A 23,533-nucleotide genomic window follows, 5' to 3' on the forward strand; every position below is an offset into this window, starting at 1 on the left:
ATGTATTTCTTTTGACGCGCAAAGACCCAAACGGCGTGTCGTGTAGCTAATAGCAGTGACGCTATTACTGTGTAACTCTGGTAGGGCAACATCTGAACAATAGTGCACTTGGTAACGTTAGTGTGTACCGGTGCTCGACCAGTCACGAAAGCCAACATCACCCACGACAGAGTGGAACAGTGGCAATGAATTCCATTATCTTGGTGTTAATGGATTTCGCCTTTGAGTTGTCTCACTGAAATTTTCTTACTCTTTCAAATGACTGCTCGACTTGACTGCTCGATCCACACAGCAGACATTGTGAGCTAGGTTAGGAATGCTATGTTGCAGGTGTAGTGCCAAATTTTACCGCCAAAATGTATCTACATTATATAGGTATGCACGTCAGCTTTGACATTGGTTTTTCACATTGGCGTTAAACTAGACATCAGGCCGATACCGATGTTTGCATTTTTAGCTAATATCGTCCAATTCCGATATGTTCACCGATTTATATCGTGCATCCCTAATTTTAGCCAGGTCACCCGTGATACAAGTCAGTATTCAATGTCCATCCATGTCTGAGGACATCCGGAGATGACGTGGAAACCGGCCACTTGGGGCAACAGTGAGCGCTGTTACCTTCAACTAGGTTTCGGGTTTTGCTAGGACATGGATGAGCATAAGCATCTGCCTCTGATTCCAAAGGATGCAAGTTCAAATCGAGTGATAAAAAGTCGTTTTTGAGATTTTTGTTTTTAGCCATCCCAAACCTTAACCCTTACCTTAACCATTCGGAGTTAATACCTAAACTTAACTCTAACCTTTAAATGAGTTAATGCCTAAACTTAACCTAAACTGAGAGATTGTAATAATGCTTACTGTATTTGTTGTACTTTTCACAAGGGTTGTGTACAAAACATTTTGGTCGGTAGGTTTTTATTTATTTAACTAGGCAAGTCAGTTAAGAACAAATTCTCATTTACAATGACGGCCTAGGAACAGTGGGTTAACTGCCTTGTTCAGGGGCAGAACGACAGATTTTTACCTTGTCAGCTCAGGGATTCAATCCTTTTGGTTACTGGCCCAACGCTCTAACCACCAGGCTACCTGCCACCCCAGGTGCTCAAACTATAAAAAGGGAACCCCCGTAAAAAGAAATTCTGCAACCGCGGTCACAGACTCATTGAGTAATTATGACTTTGATTATTTAGTTACATAAAAACAATAGATGGCCGCATCTTAATGGCTATTTAAATGACACATTTAACGATGGTGGGTTCAGAACAACAACGACAAAACTGTATACAGTTAACAGTTCGTTTTTTGTATAATTTTTTTCCTGAAATATTGTAACAAAATATGCAAATGAGACCATATATAATGAGTGTACAAAACATTAAAAACACCTTCTTAATGTTGAGTTGCATCTGGGCATGGACTCTACAAGGTGTTAAAAGCATTCCACAGGGCTACTGGCCCATGTTGACTCCAATGCTTCCCACAGTTGTGTCAAGTTGGCTGGATGTCCTTTGGGTGGTGGACCGTTCTTGATACACACGGGAAACTGTTGAGCGTGAAAAACCCAGCAGTTTTGCAGTTCTTGACACAAACCTGCGCGCCTGGCACCTACTACCATACCCCATTCAAAGGCACTTCAATCTTTTGTATTCACCCTCTGAATGGCACACATACACACTCCATTTATGGCTCCTGAGTGGCGCTGCGGTCTAAGGCACTGCATCTCAATACACGAGGCATCACTGCAGTCCCTGATTCAAATCTAGACTGCATCACATCCAGCTGTGATTAGGAGTCTCATAGGGTGGTGTACAATTGGCCCAGTGTCGCTGGGGTAGGCTGTCATTTTAAATATGTTTTTTCTTAACTAACTTACCTAGTTAAATAAAGGTTAAATAAAAAAAATAAAAAAATAAATGTCTCAACTGGCTTAAAAATCCCTCTTTAACCTGCCTCCTCCCCTTCATCTACACTTAGTGAAGTGGATTTAATAAGTGACATCAATAAGGGATCATTGCTTTCTTTCACCTGGATTCACCTTGTCAGTTTATGTCATGGAAAGAGCAGGTGTTCATAATGTTTTGTACAGTCACTGTGTGTGTATATATATATATATATATATATATATATATATATATATATATATATATATTGTCGTGTCTTTGGCTATGCCGGATTAAGTGATATGACATGCTATTCTATAAAATAATTTCTATGTAATTCATATTACCTGATTCAGCCAATCAGGTGAATGTAATTAACTAGAAAGTCGGGGCACCACGAAATAATGTTTATAGAGCTGTTATCTTCCGAATAAACTCTTAAAGACCTAGTAATCTTTTACATCAATAGCAGTCTATATTTAATCGTCACCTTGTTTAGTCTCATCTGAAAGTTGTAAATTCTTGGTTATCTTCACGAACCCTGGATAACAAGTTGAATCAGCAATACACAATTTGGTTTAATTATTTATTTACTAAATACCTAAATAATCACATAGAATTACATATACACAGAATGTATCATACATTGATTACAAATTATGTCATAAAGGAAAACGTCCCTAGCGGACGGAACAGATATGACAGCTGGTTACACAAAGAAAGGGGGTGGGGTTTTGAATGAAAGAACGGGAAGACTGAGGAACAAAGGGAGATGCTATGTCTCTATCGGGCCGTAGGCAGCTATGCTATCGTATATATAGTATCTTATGCATTCTAAATTACCGCCCATTTGAAAAAGGAAAATGCAATAAATATTTACTCTGAGCTGCGCTTCGATCGGTTGGTCGTAGATGGGAGGCTGGGTTGTCCTTTGAAGAATGTCTGATGGTAGAATGAATACTTGGTAGTACTGTCGTCTTGTGGTAGAACAAATACTCTGTCCGTCCTCTCCTAGCCCACGTCTACAGTTGCTGCGCTAACGCGACGGCTAGGAGGTATCACTTCTTTAGTGAATAAGAGTTCAAAATTCATACCAAGTTGCTATGCTAATATGCTCATGCTATATTCTGGCTGGTATAGTCAAAATTCATCCTTCCGGCGTGTAGGTCGTCACCTTCACATTGAAATTCAACGCTAATTTCGTTAGGTTCTCTAAGGTTGGCTTAGTTCTGTAGGTGGTTGTCCTTTCAACGTGGGGACCTCAAGTCCACAAGTCCTTGGAACAGGAAGTTACATTTTCGTCAAGGGGCTTATATAGGATTGGGAGAGAGGACCGTGTTTCATAGTTTACAACCACTGTCTGTTCACATGGGCGGGGCCACTGAGTTGGCAGAGTTTACTCTATGACAAACCGTTCTCTCATTAAGAAGCTAAATTACATTTCATCTTTTCATATTTAAACATTTAAATTGCACAACAATTCCATGTGAATCTGATAACTATAATGTGTAGACTTTCCAAGATACAGTTTATGTCATCCTATCATTAGTAATAATGTCTCAGATGACAACTGATCTGGCATCATATTCTTTAAGTACCAACGCATATTTTCAGCTGGTTGGATTACCAAAATATGGTTCCTTTCCCCACCCTTTTGATGTTATAAGACTCTCTCTATGTTAACAAAGGACATTCCAAGAGTCACTCTGTAGAGTAGGGAGAGAGAAAAGGGGAAAGGTATTTATGGGGGTCATAAACCTCCCACCATCAGGCCAACGTCATGACTATATACATTGGGGAGAACAAGTATTTGATACACTGCCGATTTTGCAGGTTTTCCTACTTACAAAGCATGTAGAGGTCTGTAATTTTTTATCATAGGTACACTTCGACGGTGAGAGACGGAATCTAAAACAAAAATCCAGAAAATCACATTGTATGATTTTTAAGTAATTAATTTGCATTTGAGGAACTTTCAAGTTTTTTACATTTTCCGGATTGACTGATCTTCATGTTTTAAAGTAATAAGGTAAGGATGGACTGTCGTTTCTCTTTGCTTTTTGAGCTGTTCGTGCCATAAAATGGACTTGGTATTTTACCATATAGGGTTATCTTCTGTATACAGAAGATATGTATACATATATGTCACAACACAACAGACTGGCTCAAACGCATTAAGAAGGAAAGAAATTCCACAAATTAACTTTTAACAAGGCACACCTGTTGATTGAAATGCAGTCCAGGTGACTACCTCATGAGGCTGGCTGAGAGAATGCCAAGATTGTGCAAAGCTGTCATCAAGGCAAAGGGTGGCTACTTTGAAGAATCTCAAATCTCAAATATATTTTGATTTGTTTAAACACTTTTTCGGTTACTACATGATTCCATATGTGTTATGTCATAGTTTTGTTGTCTTCACTGTTATTCTACAATGTAGAAAATAGTAAAAAATTAAGAAAAACCTTGAATGAGTAGGTGTGTCCAAACATTTGACTGGTACTGTATACTTTTTTTATAACCCAATACAAAAGGGAACTTTAGAGATTGGAAGGGCAAAGGGGCATGTGCTCTGCATTGGTAGAGCCCTATCTGTGTACGTGCCTGCTTTGCACATTTCTTTTGCGCTATTAAATGTTGCTTATAATCTTTTTTGCATGAGAGACCTGCAAAACCTACTCCATGTGTTGTCCCTGGTTCTAGGCAGGGTGTTTCCTGCAGGCGGTGGTCCAATACCAGCGTATTGTGTCGTTGCTCGAGATGGAGTTTGGTGTAGGGAAGGAACAGCAGCAGATGATCCAGGACTTCCTACTGGTCGCCCAGCTCAACCTGGCAATGTGCTACCTGAGGCTGAGAGAGTATGCACTGGTTGTGGAGAACTGCAACAAGGTACAATCTCAATGCATACCTGGCTGCACGCATGGGATCCCCACACACATATACACGTATACCATATTCTGAAGCCGAACAGAGCATGCAGCTAGCGCCTGTGCATGGAATAGCATACAGTTGTGTGTGTCTTTAACTCTTTGCTCTGGGTCAGTGGGGTTGTATACCTATGTACATTTTATATACACTGCTCAAAAAAATAAAGGGAACACTTAAACAACACAATGTAACTCCAAGTCAATCACACTTCTGTGAAATCAAACTGTCCACTTACACTGATTGACAATAAATTTCACATGCTGTTGTGCAAATGGAATAGACAACAGGTGGAAATTATAGGCAATTAGCAAGACACCCCCAATAAAGGAGTGGTTCTGCAGGTGGTGACCACAGACCACTTCTCAGTTCCTATGCTTCCTGGCTGATGTTTTGGTCACTTTTGAATGCTGGCGGTGCTTTCACTCTAGTGGTAGCATGAGACGGAGTCTACAACCCACACAAGTGGCTCAGGTAGTGCAGCTCATCCAGGATGGCACATCAATGCGAGCTGTGGCAAGAAGGTTTGCTGTGTCTGTCAGCGTAGTGTCCAGAGCATGGAGGCGCTACCAGGAGACAGGCCAGTACATCAGGAGACGTGGAGGAGGCCGTAGGAGGGCAACAACCCAGCAACAGGACCGCTACCTCCGCCTTTGTGCAAGGAGGAGCAGGAGGAGCACTGCCAGAGCCCTGCAAAATGACCTCCAGCAGGCCACAAATGTGCATGTGTCTGCTCAAACGGTCAGAAACAGACTCCATGAGGGTGGTATGAGGGCCCGACACATCTGGGACATCATGTCTCGCTCCATCCACCAACACCACGTTGCACCACAGACTGTCCAGGAGTTGGCGGATGCTTTAGTCCAGGTCTGGGAGGAGATCCCTCAGGAGACCATCCGCCACCTAATCAGGAGCATGCCCAGGCGTTGTAGGGAGGTCATACAGGCACGTGGAGGCCACACACACTACTGAGCCTCATTTTGACTTGTTTTAAGGATATTACATCAAAGTTGGATCAGCCTGTAGTGTGGTTTTCCACTTTAATTTTGAGTTTGACTCCAAATCCAGACCTCCATGGGTTGATACATTTGATTTCCATTGATAATTTTTGTGATTTTGTTGTCAGCACATTCAACTATGTAAAGAAAAAAGTATTTAATAAGAATATTTCATTCATTCAGATCTAGGATGTGTTATTTTAGTGTTCCCTATATTTTTTTGAGCAGTGTATATATATATATATATATATATATATATATATATATATATATATATATATATATATATATATATATATATGTAACGGATGTGAAATGGCTAGCTAGTTAGCGGTAGTGCGCGCTAATAGCCTTTCAATCGGTTACGTCACTCGCTTTGAGACCTTGAAGTAGTGGTTCCCCTTGCTCTGCAAGAGCCACGGCTTTTGTGGAGCGATGGGTAACGATGCTTCGTGGGTGATTGTTGTTGATGTGTGCAGAGGGTCCCTGGTTCGCGCCCGGGTATGGGCGAGGGGACGGACGTAAAGTTAAAATGTTACATGTATGTATATATATATACTATATATGCACTATATATACACTATATTTACAAAAATATCTGGACACTACTTGAAATTAGTGGATTCAGCTATTTCAGCCACACCTGTGGCTGACAGGTATATAAAATCGAGCACACAGCCATGCAGTCTCCATAGACAAACATTGGCAGTAGAATGGCCATACTGAAGAGCTCAGTGACTTTCAACATGGCACAATCATAGGATGCCACTTTTCCAACAAGTCAGTTTGTAAAATGTCTTCCTTGCTAGAGCTGTCCCGGTCATCTGTATGTCTAGGAGCAACGACGGCTCAGCCGCGAAGTGGTAGGCCACATAAGCTCACAGAACAGGACTGCCGAGTGCTGTAGCGCATATTGTGTAAAAAGTATCTATACTCGGTTGCAACACTCACTACCGAGTTCCAAACTGCTTCTGGATGCAACTTCAGCAAAATAACTGTTCGTCGGGAGCTTCATGAAATGGGTTTCCATTGCTGAGCAGCCGCACACAAGCCTAAGATCACCATGCATAATGTCAAGCGTCGCCTGGAGTGGTGTAAAGCTCACCGCCATTGGACTCTGGGGCAGTGGACATGCGTTCTCTGGAGTGACAGACGAATCTGGGTTTAGCGGATGCCAGGAGAATGCTACCTGCCCCAATGCATAGTGCCAACTAAAGTTTGGTGGAGGAAGAATAATGGTCTGGGGCTGTATTTCATGGTTCGGGCTAGACCCCTTAGTTCCAGTGAAGTGAAATCTTAACGCTACAGCATACAATGACATTCTTGACGATTCTGTGCTTCCAACTTTGTGGCAACAGTTTGGGGAAGGCCCATTCATGTTTCAGCATGACAATGCCCCCGTGCACAAAGCGAGGTCCATACATAAATGGTTTGTCGAGATCGGTGTGGAAGAACTTGACTGACCTGCACAGAGCCCTGACCTCAACCCCATCGAACACCTTTGGGTTGAATTGGAATGCCGACTGCGAGCCAGGCTTAATTGTCCAACATCAGTGCCCGACCTCACTAATGTTCTAGTGGCTGAATGGAAGCAAGTGGAAAGCCTTCCCAGAATAGTGGAGGCTGTTGCAGCAAAGGGGGGACCAGCTCCATATTAATGTCCATAATTCTTGAATGAGACGTTCGAGGAGAAGGTGTCCACATACTTTTGTTCATGTAGTGTATGTATTAATCTGTTCAGCAAGTGTTTAAAAAATAATCACACAATTTCAACCATTCTGTTATTATTTTTTTAACAGCTTTATAAACTAATAATTTGCTTTTTAAAACTATTTATAAAGCCCTTTATAAATCCCTGTAGGTATACCTTAATGTAAAATGTTACCAATGTAGTTGTGTGTCTGTGTGTATCTCGCAGGTGATAGAATTGGATGGGAAGAATGAGAAGGCTCTGTACCGGCGTGGGGAGGCTCGTCTCTTCCGTAACGAGTTCAGCCTGGCCATGTCTGACTTTAAACTGGTGCTGCAGGTCAACCCCTCCAACCGGGCGGCACACGGTCAAGTCTCTATCTGTCAACGCAAAATCCGGGAACACCATGAAAGGGACAAGAAGATCTATGCCAACATGTTCCAGAAGTTTGCTGAACATGACGTCAAGGTCTGTAACAACATCTTTCACAGTCTGGATGGGGTGCATCCCAAACTGCAACTTATTCCCTATATAGTGCACTACTTTTGAACAGAGCGCAATCGGTCCTCGTCAAAAGTAGTGAACTATATTGGGAATAGGGTACCATTTGGGATGCAATATGGATGTGTAATCAGTTTTACAATCTGACCTTGTTCACTGTTTGAGTAATTTGATACATGTGATATGAGATGTTTATCTATTTCAATAATCTGTGCTGTGCTGCTGACTGACTGTGGTCCATCGTTCATGATTTAGAGCAGTGGTTCTCAACTGTGTTTTTAGTTTCATCCCAGGTTTTTTTTACAATCTTATTGTTGTTTTATATGACAAGGGAACACATTTCCCACATCTTGCATTATTAATTATTCCATATTGATCATGTTTTTCATGACAAATGTTGGCAAGCTTACTGGTTCGACCACACAATTAACGAAATCCAATAGCGCTGCTATTGAAATCTCTGTGATTCAAGAAAAATTGTTTAGATCAAATGATTGGTCCATTATCATTTCTACACACTTTCTATCTGGTTTTAGTAATTTAAGTTCAGACTGGAGTATTTATTTCAGGGGGAAAGAATCCATATTTTTAAAATATTTTTTTGACAATTAAAAGTGATAGTTTTTTACTCAGGAAAGCTAATTTGGGTTGTGACCCACCAGTAGAGAATCGCTGGTTTATAGTTTCACGTTTAGTGGTAGTAGGCTGACATCTAGTGGTAGTACTGAATAGCTACTTTATTTGAACTTTTGTTCTCTGTTTATAATATATGCCATTTTGCAGACGCTTTTATCGAAAGGACTCATGCCCAAGCGTATGGGTGGTTGTCTGAATCGAATCCACTATCCTGCCGTTGTAAGAGCCATGCTCTTACAAACTGAGCTACAGAGGGCCACTCATTACCACTCGATGCTTCCTTTTTACTCCATAATCTAATATAATAAATATTATACTCATTAATATTGCAAAACAAAACGTATAAAAAGTGATTTATTTTTGCACAATGGAAGAAATCTAAACATTTAAAAGTCCCTTTCCTTTGTATTTGTGTGCTCAACAGGCAGGGAAGGGGAAGAGGAGGAGGGGGGAGGACAATGGAGCGATGAACGAGAACCATCAAGTGGCCATTAAGAGACGCCGCAGGAGTCAGGACCACGGCCAGGACTGTCCTTGATGCTCCAGAGGAGGCCAGGGGGGCAGGTCTCCCCTTGCTACGCACACAGAGGCAGGGACCAGACGGGGCCGGACCACACCCCTCCACCCTGACCTCATCATCCCCTACCTACCCCCCACCATATGTGCTGTCCCCTGCACGACAGACAGGGGGCGTGAGTGAGTGGGGAAGGCTGCAGGCCAAACAGCATTCCTTCTTTCAGTCCATAACATGGAATCCAGTCCAGGTCTAGTCCTGAACCTTTGCATTGCACAATGCCTCCAAATGCACACCTCAACTTAACTCAAACCCACAGTCTGCATTCTGATGTTGATAATCAAATATAATTTTGCCTTTGCATCTTCTCGTTTTGCACAATACAGATGAGCAACAGGTATCATTCTATTTTGGTAGCTTCAATCTATTGGTTGAGTTGGCTGGGGTTGCCTTGCACCTTGTGCTTAGTCACAATTGTAATCCTCAATATACATCATTTGGCAATGTGGAAGTGGTGACACTGTGACACTATAACAGACAAAACAGCTGGCGTCATCGTCACTTAATTGTCATAACACCCACAGTCCCAGAAGACTACTTATGTTAAGACAATGAGTCATACAGTATATTTGCAGTGGCTGAAGAACCCCCCACTCTTTACTCTTGAACATGGAGAATAAACAAGTACAGACTCATCCCAGATAGACCCTTGCATGCTACAGATGCTACATACTGTTCTGTGTGTGCTACTGTCTTTGACTGCCCAAATCAATGCAAGTCCAATAATGAAGCTTTAAGTCTCAGCTTTCCAAGCTGCTGTCCAGTCCTCTCTGACTTCAACCTTGCATTCTCTCCTGGACAAATGCTTTTTTCACAGTACACTGTTTGAATTTAAATTATGTGACTGATAACTAGGGCAGGTTTTTATTTAACCTTTATTTTGACAGGGAGTCATGCTGGGACCAAAGTCTCCCCGTAATTACAAAAAAGGTTCTAGTCTCGTAGTTCTCTTCCTCCTGGAATGGGTGACTGTACTGTCTGACTCGTCTTATTTCCTTTTAATAAAAGAGTGTTAAATTATGGACAAGGATGCACCTCGATCTTCAGCTAAGATTGTAAAATCACCGATGTTGTCTTTTTATGAACAATAACGCCTTGGATAAAATCTGGGTTTTCGTTTTTTTGCATTCATTGGACATCTGCCCTTGGGTTGTCTTAATGATTTTATAATTGTTAAAGAAAATAAGGGAGGCTTATGCTCTCAATATAAAAAGAAGCCATTGACTCATTGTGTGTGTGTTTCTTTTATTGAAACGTATGTTTCATTTAAAATGTATCTCTGTACCCAACACTATTTATTGGAGGGTAGTTACCTTAACCCACAAGGTTAGGATTTAAGTGTAGTGTTGCCAGGACTAGATATCACAGCATATAAACCTTATCAAGAGTTTCTATGCTAATAATGTTTGTTCACCAAAGCTCTGGATACAAATGACCTGCTTCTATTCATACTGACCCAACTATAAATGTTATTGGACTACACTGAGCGTTAGACATAAGAGTCTTACAGTGTTATAATACTATATGATAATTAGCATTAGTCAGTGCGCTAACGCTATTTAGCACTGGCTTGCGAAACTAGCTCTATCTTCCTTCATACTGGTCACAGAGAGATACAAATGGTATCCATGAGTTCATGACTCTGGGGAACTAGATAAAGGTCCTCACTGCCAAAATCTCAAAGTATCCCTTTAAGTATTCACTCTCTCTGGTAAATGTGCAAATGCAGGCATTAGAGATTACATTTTTAGTTTACATTGGCCTGCCCAACCCCAACTGGACTTTTAGTGATGCATATTCTTTATCTACCACGGGACATTAGTGAAACAAGTGACTGGATCTCCATGGTGATTTTCAGTCAGAGGATCATGATGATGTCCTATGTGTAAACATAAAATAGACCTCCTGCATTTAAAGACTTGAAAAGGAACAAAGGAAACCCCAGTCATAAAGCCCCAATATCAAATTGCTGTAAACATAACTTGAAATAGTTATTTCGTACCCTCATTTCAACAAAATTCTGTATGAGTTAAGTAATATCATGATTTTAAACAATAAAACATTAAAAATTATATTACTTGAGGTGTCAAACAAGGGGAAGTAGTAGTTGCACTCTTATTCGTCTCAGGTCTCTTCTCGCCTGAAATATATACAGAAAGGGGGCATTGACATTTGACACATGAATGCAGTAGGAACTTCTCACTCATAACAGGCACACTCTCACTGAAAGTCTAACAGAGTGATCTCATTTTTCCGCATAGGCATGTTGTACAACCTGATAACTGGCACACTTTAAATAGACATTGTCTTATCTTGCAACAACAAACTTGTTAATTTCATATTTGAAATGGGTCACACTTTATTTGGATAGTCCATCTGTAGATGCTCTACAAATAGTTTGTTGATAGAATGACCATCTGTCAATAAGCAATTGCTTGCTACGGTTAGGTATAGAATAAGAGTAAAGGTTAAGTTTAGGCTTAGAGCTAGGTTTAGTATAAGGGTTAAGTTCAGTGTTAGGAAAGTAAGGGTTAGGGTTAGTAGATAGTTGAAATGTTGATTAAAACTTCCCACCCTCTCCACTACTGTCCCGTCAATGTAGATAGGGGCTGCTCCCTCTGCTGTTTCCTGAAGACCACGATCATCTCTTTTGTTTTGTTGACATTGAGTGTGAGGTTATTTTCCTGACACCACGCTCCGAGGGCCCTCACCTCCTCCCTGTAGGCCGTCTCGTCGTTGTTGGTAATCAAGCCTACCACTGTAGTGTCGTCTGCAAACTTGATGATTGAGTTGGAGGCGTGCATGGCCACGCAGTCGTGGGTGAACAGGGAGTACAGGAGAGGGCTCAGAACGCACCCTTGTGGGGCCCCAGTGTTGAGGATCAGCGGGGTGGAGATGTTGTTACCTACCCTCACCACCTGGGGGCGGCCCGTCAGGATGTCCAGTACCCAGTTCCACAGGGCGGGGTCGAGACCCAGGGTCTCGAGCTTGATGACGAGTTTGGAGGGTACTATGGTGTTAAATGCTGAGCTGTAGTCGATGAACAGCATTCTCACATAGGTATTCCTCTTGTCCAGATGGGTTAGGGCAGTGTGCAGTGTGATGGCGATTGCGTCGTCTGTGGACCTATTGGGGCGGTAAGCAAATTGGAGTGGGTCTGTGGTGTCAGGTAGGGTGGAGGTGATATGGTCCTTGACTAGTCTCTCAAAGCACTTCATGATGACGGAAGTGAGTGCTACAGGGCGGTAGTCATTTAGCTCAGTTACCTTAGCTTTCTTGGCAACAGGAACAATTGTGGCCCTCTTGAAGCATGTATGAACAGCAGACTGGGATAGGGATTGATTGAATATGCCCGTAAACACAACAGCCAGCTGGTCTGCGCATGCTCTGAGGACGCGGCGGGGGATGCCGTCTGGGCCTGCAGCCTTGCGAGGGTTAACACGTTTAAATGTTTTACTCCGGTTGGCTACAGTGAAGGAGAGCCCGCAGCCTTTGGTAGCGGGCCGTGTCGGTGGCACTGTATTGTCCTCAAAGCGAGCAAAAAAGTTGTTTAGTTTGTCTGGGAGCAAGACATCGTGGTCTGCGACGGGGCTGGTTTTCGTTTTGTAGTCCGTGATTGACTGTAGACCCTGCCACATACCTCTCGTGCCTGAGCCGTTGAATTGCGACTCCACTTTGTCTCTATACTGAACCTTAGCTTGTTTGATTGTGTTACGGAGGGAATAGCTACACTGTTTGTATTCGGTCATGTTTCCGGTCACCTTGCCCTGATTAAAAGCAGTGGTTCGCACTTTCAGTTTTGCGCGAATGCTGCCATCAATCCACGGTTTCTGGTTGGGGAATGTTTTAATAGACGCTGTGGGTACAACATCACCGATGCACTTGCTAATAAACTCGCTCACCGAATCAGCGTATTCGCCAATGTTATTGTTTGCCGCAATGCGGAACATGTCCCAGTCCACGTGATCGAAGCCAACTTGAAGCGTGGAATCCAATTGGTCGGACCAGCGTTGAACAGACCTGATCCCGGGTGCTTCCTGTTTTAGTTTCTTTCTATAGGCTGGGAGGAACAAAATAGAGTCGTATTCAGCTTTTCCGAAGGGAGGGCGGGGGAGGGCCTTATATGCATCATGGAAGTTAGAATAACAGTGATCTAGGGTTTTGCCAGCACAATCGATATGCTGACAGAATTTGGGGAGCCTTGTTTTCAGATTAGCCTTGTTAAAATCCCCAGCTACAATAAATGCAGCCTCAGGATGTGTGGTTTCCAGTTTACATAGAGTCGAATGAAGTTCTTTCAGGGCTGTCGATATGTCTGCTTGGGGGGGGAATATACATGACTGTGATTATGATCGAAGAGAATTATCTTGGTAGATAATGCGGTCGGCATTGGATTGTGAGGAATTCTAAGTCAGGTGAACAAAAGGACTTAAGTTCCTGTATGTTGTTATGATCACACCATGTCTCGTTAATCATAAGGCATACACCCCCTCCCTTCCTACCAGAGAGATGCTTGTTTCTGTCGGTGCGATGCGTGAAGGTACCAGGTGGCTGTACCGACTCAGATGGCGTCTCGAGTGAGCCAGGTTTCCGTGAAACAAAGAACGTTACCGTCTCTGATGTCTCTCTGGAATGCTACCCTTGCTTGGATTTCGTCTACCTTGTTGTCAAGAGACTGGACATTGGCGAGTAGTATGCTCGGGAGCGGTGCGCCCGTCTATGGAGCCTGACCAGAAGACCGCTCCGTATGCCCCTTCTACGGCGCCGTTGTTTTGGGTCGCCGGCTGCGATCCGATCCATTGGTAGAGGATCCGCTTCGGGAAAGTCATATTCCTGGTCGTAATGATGGTGAGTCCTCCCGACTGTATGTAATAAAACCTAAGATTTCCTGGGGTAACATTGTAAGAAATAACACATAAAAAAACTAAATAATGCATAGTTTCCTAGGAACGCGAAGCGAGGCGGCCATCTCTGTCTGCACCATCACGGACAAACTGAAATGGTCCACCCACACAAACAGTCTGGTGAACAAGGCGGCAGGTAGCCTAGTGATTAGAGCGTTGGACTAGTAACCAAAAGGTTGCAAGATCGAATCCCCAAGCTGACAAGGTAAGCTTGAGGATTGGGGACAAATTAATAATGTCGTTCTGCCCCTGAACAAGGCAGTTAACCCACTGTTCCTAGGCGGTCAGTGAAAATAAGAATTTGTTCTTAACTGATTTGCCTAGTTAAATAAAGGTAAAAAAAAAAAAACTCAACCTCAGGAGGCTGAAGAAATGTGGTTTGTCACCTAAAACCCTCAAACTTTTACAGATGCACAATTGAGAACATCCTGTTGGGCTGTATCACCGCCTGGTACGGCAACTGCACTGCCACAACCGCAAGGCTCTCCAGAGGGTGGTGCGGTCTGCACAACGCATCACCGGGGGCAAACTACATGCCCTCCAGGACACCTACAGCACCCGATGTCACAGGAAGGCCAAAAAGATCATCAAGGACAACAACCACCCGAGCCACTGCCTGTTCACCCCGCTACCATCCAGAGTGCGAGGTCAGTACAGGTGCATCAAAGCTGGGACAGAGAGACTGAAAAACAGCTTCCGTCTCAAGGCCATCAGACTGTTAAACAGCCATCACTAACACAGAGAGGCTGCTGCCAACATACAGACTTGAAATCATTGGCCACTTCAATAAATGGATCACTAGTCACTTTAATAATGGCACTTTAATAATGTTAACATATCTTGCATTACTCATCTCATATGTATATACTGTATTTTATACCACCTATTACATCTTGCCTATGCCTCTGTCATTGCTCATCCATATATTTATATATTCTTATTCCATTCCTTACTTAGATGTGTGTATTAGGTAGTTGTTGTGGAATTGTTAGATATTGCTGCACTGACGGAACTAGAAGCACAAGCATTTCACTACACTCGCAATAACATCCGCTAACCATGTGTATGCGACCAATAAAATTTGATTTGGTTCACCACCCCGTTCACGTTAATTGGTTAGCTCTTACAGACAGTGGGTCACGTGGGCTGCTATATAAAACAGGCAGACATGCATGAGGCATTCAGTTACTGTTCGATCAAACGTTAGAATGGGCAAAACGAGGGACCTAAGCGACTTTGAGTGTGGTATGATCGTCGGGGCCAGGCGCGTTGGTTCCAGTACCTCAGAAAGGTCTGCCCTCTTGGGTTTCACGCACGACTGTGTATAGGGTTTACAGAGAATGGTGCGACAAAAAACACATCCAGTCAGTGGCAGTCCTGCGGGCAAAACAGCTCGAAGAGAGATGTCGAAGGAGAATGGCAGGAATTGTGCAAGCTAACAGGTGGGCCACAAACAGGCAAATAACGGCGCAGTACAACAGTGGTTTGCAGAATGGCATCTCAGAATATACAAATCATCGGTCCTTGTCATGGATGCATGGATTGCAGCAGACGACCACACAGGGTTCCCCTCCTGTCAGCTAAAAACAAGAAGCGGCTCCAGTGGGCACTCAAACACCAATACTGGACAATTGAGGAGTGGAAAAACATTGTCTGGTCCGTCAAATCCTGGTTTTGAAAATCCTGGTTTCTGCGTCATGCTGATGACAGAGTCAGAATGGGGAATAAGCATGGTCCCATCCTACCTGGTGTCAACAGTACTGGCTGGTGGCGTAATGATGTGGGGAATGTTTACCAGGTGAATGTTAGGTCCCTTGAGAAATTGACAAACTTTTCCATGTCCCGAAGAATTCAGGCTGTTCTGGAGGCAAAGGGGGGTCCAACCCAGTACTAGATGGGTGCACCCAATAAACTGGCCACAGTGTATATACACACACATGCACAATCCCTTCGTCAACTATGGATATTATCACAAATGTCATACTTAACAAAGTACTAGTAAAAAAAACGGTCTGATTTTTAAACCTACACAAATCAAATATTACCATTCTTTATTAAAAAGAGTTTGATCAGATGTATATACAGAATCATTTAACCAACTGAGACCAAGAGCATGATCATCATATGCCTTTGTTTCCACTATGTTCGGTGACAGAAAGTCATCAATTTCGATGAAATACTGTGTCCTACATGACCAAAGTCCTGGTTAAAGCACAACTTCAAAGGTCCATCTTTTGTGCTGGACCTTTCTCACTCTCATTTCAGTGTGTTCTGGTCCAAACTATTTCCACATCAAGACTTTCCCAGAACCAGTGCTGCTACGTCTCCTTAATGCTACACACAGGAAGTAGTGTGTGTTTTGGAAGAACTTGCCCACAACGCTCTCCCAAGAAAAAGGCCTGTGGTGGATGATATATACTTTCCTAACCCACTCAGACCAAACAGTGTCACACAGTCTCTGTTACACAATGGAAAGTATTTGTATTGTTTAGATCAGGACCTTTAGGAGAGTGAGTGACTGGCTGGACCTGCTTGTCTCCAGGCCTGTAGGGATGGTGGGTGAGCGAGAGAGTGTCTCTGAGATTGTGGCCCCAGGCTGGTATCTCCATGTCCCCCAGAGGTCTGTCCTGCTCAGACTGCTTGGCCAGGAGGGCCTTTTTCTGGGCCTTGGTAATAGGGAGATCCTCTGAGGGCGTGGTGAGGATAGACAGTCTCTGAGGAAGGAGAGACAATAACTGGTGATGTTTGGAGAGCATGGATTTTTCACTTATTTTTTTGGTAAAATAAACATCAGTGGAAGCTCGGGAGGACCATCCTCCTCAGTGAATTTAATAAAATGTTTAGAGCTCTTGCAGTATGAACTGACATATTGTCCATCCAATCAAAGGATCAGAGAATGAATCTAGTACTGAAAGCATAATGTAGAATAATGTAGGCTACAGCGAGCTAGCACTGCAGTGCTTAAACTGTGGTGAGGAGTTGACTCAGAGAGAAAGACAATAATTGAACAAATACATTCTTTCAAAAATTACAGAAAAGCAGTAGTATTGAGAGTTTCTTTCACTTACTTAGCAAATGCAGCTAATTTAGCCTACTCAAACAAAGAGGAATACTATTTATGTTAGCTAGCTGGCTAAGGCTATTCAACACTGACTCTTCCAAGGCAGGGTAAGCGTTCGGTTTTATTAATTTATTCGGGGCGGCAGTTAGTCGTGGTTAGAGCGTTGGGCCAGTAACTGAAAGGTTGCTGGATCAAATCCCCAAGCTGACAATTTAAAAATCTGTTGTTCTGCCCCTGAACAAGGCAGTTAAACCCACTGTTCCCTGGTAGGCTGTCATTGTAAATAAGAATTTGTTCTTAACTGACTTGCCTAGTTAAATAAATATAAATCCCACCAGGGCCTAACTGTGTAACTGCTAAACTGATTGTACACATTAACTGTGGGTTTAGCTCTAGTTTGTTGACAAATATGTAGGTTGTGTAGCAGTTATGGTATGAAGGTTTGGCTTGGAGAGGTTATTGGTCAGACAGCTGTTGTGTTGTGCAATGAAGTCCACAAGCGAAGGAGAGAGGATGCGAGAAGGAATTATACAACGAGCAAAGTGATGAGCTGGGTGAATGGAATATGAATATGCTGTAATATAAATATATTAGTATATCATTGTATTTACAGAGAGACACAACTAGCGATCTCTATCAATTGACCTACCTAGCTAGGCTTCCCATGATATATTACTTGTTTTTGTTGCTTTGAGATGTTTTTCTGTTATGAAAAAATGCTATAGAAGTTTAACAAAGTAACTATTTACCTGTCGCAGTGTACCAGGAGTGACGCTCACAATGTACACCATCCACAGAGGAACTATGAGTGTGGAGGAGAGGGTGAACCACCAGCCAATGGCGTAACCCCACCAAGTATACTCAAATGTGTTGTTGAACTTTAGCGGGGTAAACCTAATCAAGGAGAAGACAAACATAGCCTAGAACAAAAATATACGGAGGGAGGTTTTTTTAAAAACACAATGTATTTTCAGAGAGCATTGTACTAATTATAATATAGTAGAGTAACAGTGAGGCTTGAGTGAGGACAGAGAGAACAAGGTTACCGTTTCAGTACTTTTAGGTCAGGTTTATGGTGAAACATTTATATTGAACGTAAAGGAAGGATTCTCTACTTTACATAGGTTACACAGACATCCATTTGATTTCTATTTCTATGTATTGTCAACTTATTAACTTTTGTTTGTCTGTAAATCACTTGTATTACTGTGACATCAACGTCATGTTTACTACAGATATAGGATCTTAATTTGATCAACCTGTTGCAGGAGAACTTTCCTGCAATGCAAGAAATACAAAACTTGTAGTGTATTTAAGGTTTACAAAAAGGCTTCTGAAGCTGTTTAATTTCCACTTTGACATTTCCGACTTGATTTTCTCTTACGAAAAATGTATCAACCTCTACAAAAATGGCCATTAATTATAATCCACATAATAATTACACATATAATGTTGCTGCACAATTATTCCTCTGCTGTAGCAAATTTGTTCAAATGAAGATCCTACATCTGTATAACAATAGTCTGAAAAATAACTAATGAATTTGCTGTTGAGAGTAGGGTGTTAAGTAATACTTACAGTGCAGATGACTGGAGTGATATACTTCAAACAGTACTTAATGAGGGGTAATGGTCGATAACCGATCATGTCCTCTATATTATCGTACAGACGATCTGCACCTGTGGAGTAAACATAAGAGGCTCAATCACAGCAGTCAAGGAAAGGATTTGGTCAGTTGGTCAGTCAAGTACCCTCCAGGTAAACCTTTTCAAACCACCAAGTGACAAACAGGTTCAAGCAATTGCAGATTGGGAAACCCGGACGACAGGTTCACTTTTTTGATACTGTTTTAGACAGGTGTCGTTTCTCATCGATGTCCAAAATGCGAATGTCTGCAAGAGGAAAAGCTTGGATAACGCCATTAACACCGCTAAGAGAAACCTCCTGAGGGAACCTGATCTGTGAATGATCCTTTTTTTACATTTTAAATGTAAGCTTTATTTAACTAGGCAAGTCAGTTAAGAACAAATTCTTATTTACAATGATGGCCCACCCCGGCCAAGCCTGGACGATGCTGGGCCAATTGTGCGCTGCCCTATGGGACTCCCAATCACGGCCGGTTGTGATACAGCCTGGAATCGAACCAGGGTCTGTAATGACTCCTCTTGCACTGAGATGCTGTGCCACTATCTGTGATTGATGGAATGGGGCCATGCAGGGTCTTTTAACATGATGTTTTCATAAGACCTACAAGGATAGCGGTAACACTTTACAATAACTTACATGGAAATGCCTTCATAAATGTTTGTATATATATATATATATAAATGTTTATAAATGGTTTATAAAGTAATATAAAGGCACGACATTAAAGGTGTCCGCATGCTTCCTATCCAAAACAGTTCAGAACAGTTTGTGCATATTACGATGACATTTTGTGACGTTTTTGTTCATTTTGGTCTTCGGCAAAGGTTTTTTCGGCTGTTCATGCACACAAATTTTTATCTCAAGGCTAGCCGAAGTCTACGCCCCTTTGCCAGTGATTGGTCAACAGTAGTGATTCTTCAAGTGTTTGTTGTCATTCAACGAGAGACTAATCGTTTATGCAAATTTTTGCACTTGACAAATACTGCACTAAACATCTTAGTTGGATGTAAAATTGTGCGACTAAGATCTCCTCTGCAAAAACGTCAAAATGAATGATAGATTTCTTAAGCTATCTTAGATTAATTAGGGCTATGTTGATGAAGTGTATACTGGCTACGGCGATGGACAAACAGAACTATTGCTGCTTTATCGTTTTTCATCAAGCAAAGGCGTTTTAAGTATTAGTATACGAGCACACTCGCTCAGTCGAACCGAAGCATGCCTTAAGAGCTACGGAAGCAGGCAGGACTAACTCACCATAAACCCTGCTGACAAACACTGACTGTAGTACAGCGAAGAGAAGGAGAGTCATCCCACTGCAGGCATAGTAATCAAACAGCTGGAAGATATACAGGCCTCCCTGCAAACAGAGGAGCGTGTGGAGAGAAATAATTTATAAAGTACATTCTTATTGAGAACAACAAGACTCTATAATCTACCTCAAGAGTGTACAAAAAAAACCCTCAGACAATGATCTTAGGTGTGTACAGTGGCCCAAGTCCTTATGGAATAAGTAGAATCTGCCAACAATTCTGCAGAACGAGTTATGTCCCCCAAAGTGTGGTATGCTGAAACACAGGGATATGTTGAAACACTTGGGAGGTAGATTATCAATCATATACCTGGTTACTGTCATGATTGATCTAATAACGATGCCTTTGAAATTCCTTATATAATAATGACTTCAGATGACCTCTCACCTCTGTGACCATGACCAGGCCGATGAAGAAGCTGCCCACACTGATGATGAGAATTTTACGCCGATGACCAACCAGGAAGAAGGAGGGATACATGTCATCAGAGCCTCCAGACCTACGAACTGAAGCAGAGATGATCAAATCAAACTTTATTTGTCACATGCGTCGAATACAACAAGTCGAGACCATACTGTGACATGCTTACTTACAAGCCCTTAACCAGCATTGCAGTTCAAGAAGAGTTAAGAAAATATTTACCAAATAAACAAAAGAAAAAAAAGAAAAATAGCACAATAAAATAAAAATAACAAGGGTATATACAGGGGGTACCGTTACCGAGTCAGTGTGCGGGGGTACAGGTTAGTTGAGGTAATTTTGTACATGTAGGTAGGTGTAACAGCTGTTGGAAGGAGAGGACCAAGGTGCAGAGTGGTACGTGTCCATATTTATTTAATGAACACTGAAATAACAAAAATAACAAAGAGAACGACCGAAACAGTTCTGGCTGGTGCAGACACACAACAGAAAAACAACTACCCACAAACACAGGTGGGAACAGGCTACCTAAGTATGGTTCTCAATCACAGACAACTGCCTCTGAGAACCACACCCGGCCAAACACATAGAAAATGACTTTTTGGTCTAAACTCCACTCGCCGTGTTTGGAGGAAGAAGAAGGATGACTACAACCCCAAGAACACCATCCCAACCGTGAAGCATGGAGGTGGAAACATCATTCTTTGGGGATGCTTTTCTGCAAAGGGGACAGGACGACTGCACCGTATTGAGGGGAGGATGGATGGGGCCATGTATCGCGAGATCTTGGTCTTTGAAAAGGGAGTTGGAAAATTGTTTTTTTTGTCTTAAAGGGGCAGTGTTACGGTCTTAAATAAGCTAAGTAGCCAATAGGCAGAAGGTATCATCATTTGTCTGATTCTTTATAATAATGGTATGGGAATAATAATGTATTTTATTTTGTAAAGTGTTATTTTTTTGCATCAAACAACAACATTTTCAGTAATTTCCTTGTCACTTCCTTGTCTGAAGGACAAGTGGATGAACAGGTTAATGTCAAACCGTGCATGTTTTTTTCAAAAGTCTCATGGAGTCTCAGTAGTCCTATATTGAACACCACACATTGGCTTCTACTGTAGGCTGAATGATAGAACAGATATTTCCATGTTAAAATGTTATGGGATGCATTTTCTCCATTGTTTTTGATGATATGCCACTCTGGTAGGCCTACATTATGATCAAATAGCCACAGTAGCCTAATTGATCACTGTCTGTAACTTAAAGCGGACATAGCCTCAGTGTTCACAGTAAACGCAAGCTGGAAGGTGCACAGAATTTTCACAATGTTCAAGTTTGCAGACAGCAGACTTGAAATTTGCTCAGTGACTAACATCTTTTGAGGGAACATTGAGTCCTGCACATGTGTCTCTCCTCAATTGGAAAGCCTGCTCACTGATGTCAATACCAAAGCTGATCAAAGCTGATCAAGCTGATGATTGAATTGGAATGATGTGAGTAAAAGTAATAATGATGATAGTGAGAGGCCAGTATACTCTAACAATTTAATCATAGGCTATTGTCACTTTGTGTCTTTAAACTCACAATGTTTCCATTTCTATAGTCATGTGACAAAGTATTTTATATTTGAAACGTCCAAATGTCGGCCTTTTGCCAGATAATTTTTTTCAGCATGAAATGTTCTATTTTCATAACTGATCAAAATTCGGTATGCTATACTGCCCTACCAAGCAAAAAGGCAGTAACTGCTAATTTGGTTGAAAATAAGTTAGTCATTTTTGCTACAATAAATACATATTCATGTATACATTGAGTGTGCGAGGGGGTCTTTGCGCTGCGTAGTACCTTCCACAAAAAGTTTTTCCTCGACAAAAAGACAAAATTCCGAAAAATTGTGGTGTCGTTCAAGTAAATCTTCCAAGTTGGAAAATCGTATTTACATGAATTCTGACAGTATGTGAACCCACCATACAACATGAATGCATTAAAGTGTTTTTGAAGCAGAACCACTCTTTAACTAATGAGATTGTAGCTAGATGGCTAAGCTAGCTAGCCTTTCTAATAATACATTTAGCTAAGTATCAAACCAAAGACTACAGTGCATTCAGAAAGCATTCAGACCCCTTGACTTTTTCCACATTTTGTTACGTTACAGCCTTATTAAAACATTGATTAAATTGTTTTGTTTTTTTCCACAATTTATACACAATTCCCCATAATGACAAAAACAGCATTTATAATATATATATATTTTCAGGTCTCTCAAGAGATGTTTGATAAGGTTCAAGTCCGGGCTCTGGCTGGGCCACTCAAGGACATTCAGAGACTTGTCCCGAAGCCACTCCTGCGTTGTCTTAGCTGTGTGCTTAGGGTCGTTGTCCTGTTGGGCCGTAAACATCTGGAGCAGGTTTTCATCAAGGATCTCGCTGTAAATTGCTCCGTTCATCTTTCCTTTGATCCTGACGTATCCCAGTCGCTGCCGCTGAAAAACATCCCCACAGCATGATGCTGCCACCACGATGCTTCACCATAGGGATGGTGACGTGACGCTTGGCATTCAGGCCAAAGAGTTCAATCTTGGTTTTATCAGACCAGAGAATCTTGTTTCTGAGAGTCCTTTAGATGCCTTTTGGCAAACTCCAAGTGAGCTGTCTTGTGCCTTGTGGCTTCCGTCTGGCCATTCTACCAAAAAGGGCTGATTGATGGAATGCTGCAGAGATGGTTGTCCTTCTGGAAGGTTCTCTCATTTCCACAGAGGAACTCTGGAGCTCTGTCAGAGTGACCATCGGGTTCTGGGTCACCTCCCTGACCATGGCCCTTCTCCCTTGATTGCTCAGTTTGGCCAGGCAGCCAGCTCTAGGAAGTCTTGGTGGTTCCAAACTTCTTCTATTTAAGAATGATGGATGCCACTTTGTTCTTGGGGATGTTCAATGCTGCAGAATTTTGTTGGTACCCTTCCCCAGATCTGTGCCTCGACACAATGCTGT

General features: G+C 42.1%; 1 protein-coding gene across 1 annotated transcript in view; it reads left to right on the forward strand.

The window, feature by feature from the left end:
- LOC120065316 (peptidyl-prolyl cis-trans isomerase FKBP5-like) overlaps positions 1-10,432 on the forward strand; it is a 31,384-nt gene extending 20,952 nt beyond the window's left edge. Inside the window, exons 9-11 of the mRNA XM_039016216.1 lie at positions 4,584-4,769; positions 7,722-7,961; positions 9,055-10,432. Of these exons, the coding sequence (XP_038872144.1) occupies positions 4,584-4,769; positions 7,722-7,961; positions 9,055-9,168 (540 nt within the window). The 3' untranslated portion in view covers positions 9,169-10,432. The remainder of the gene's footprint in view (positions 1-4,583; positions 4,770-7,721; positions 7,962-9,054) is intronic.
- The last annotated feature ends 13,101 nt before the right edge of the window (positions 10,433-23,533 follow it).

This window comes from Salvelinus namaycush, chromosome 20, assembly GCF_016432855.1.
Source record: "Salvelinus namaycush isolate Seneca chromosome 20, SaNama_1.0, whole genome shotgun sequence".
In the NCBI taxonomy this organism is placed as follows: Eukaryota; Metazoa; Chordata; class Actinopteri; order Salmoniformes; family Salmonidae; genus Salvelinus; species Salvelinus namaycush.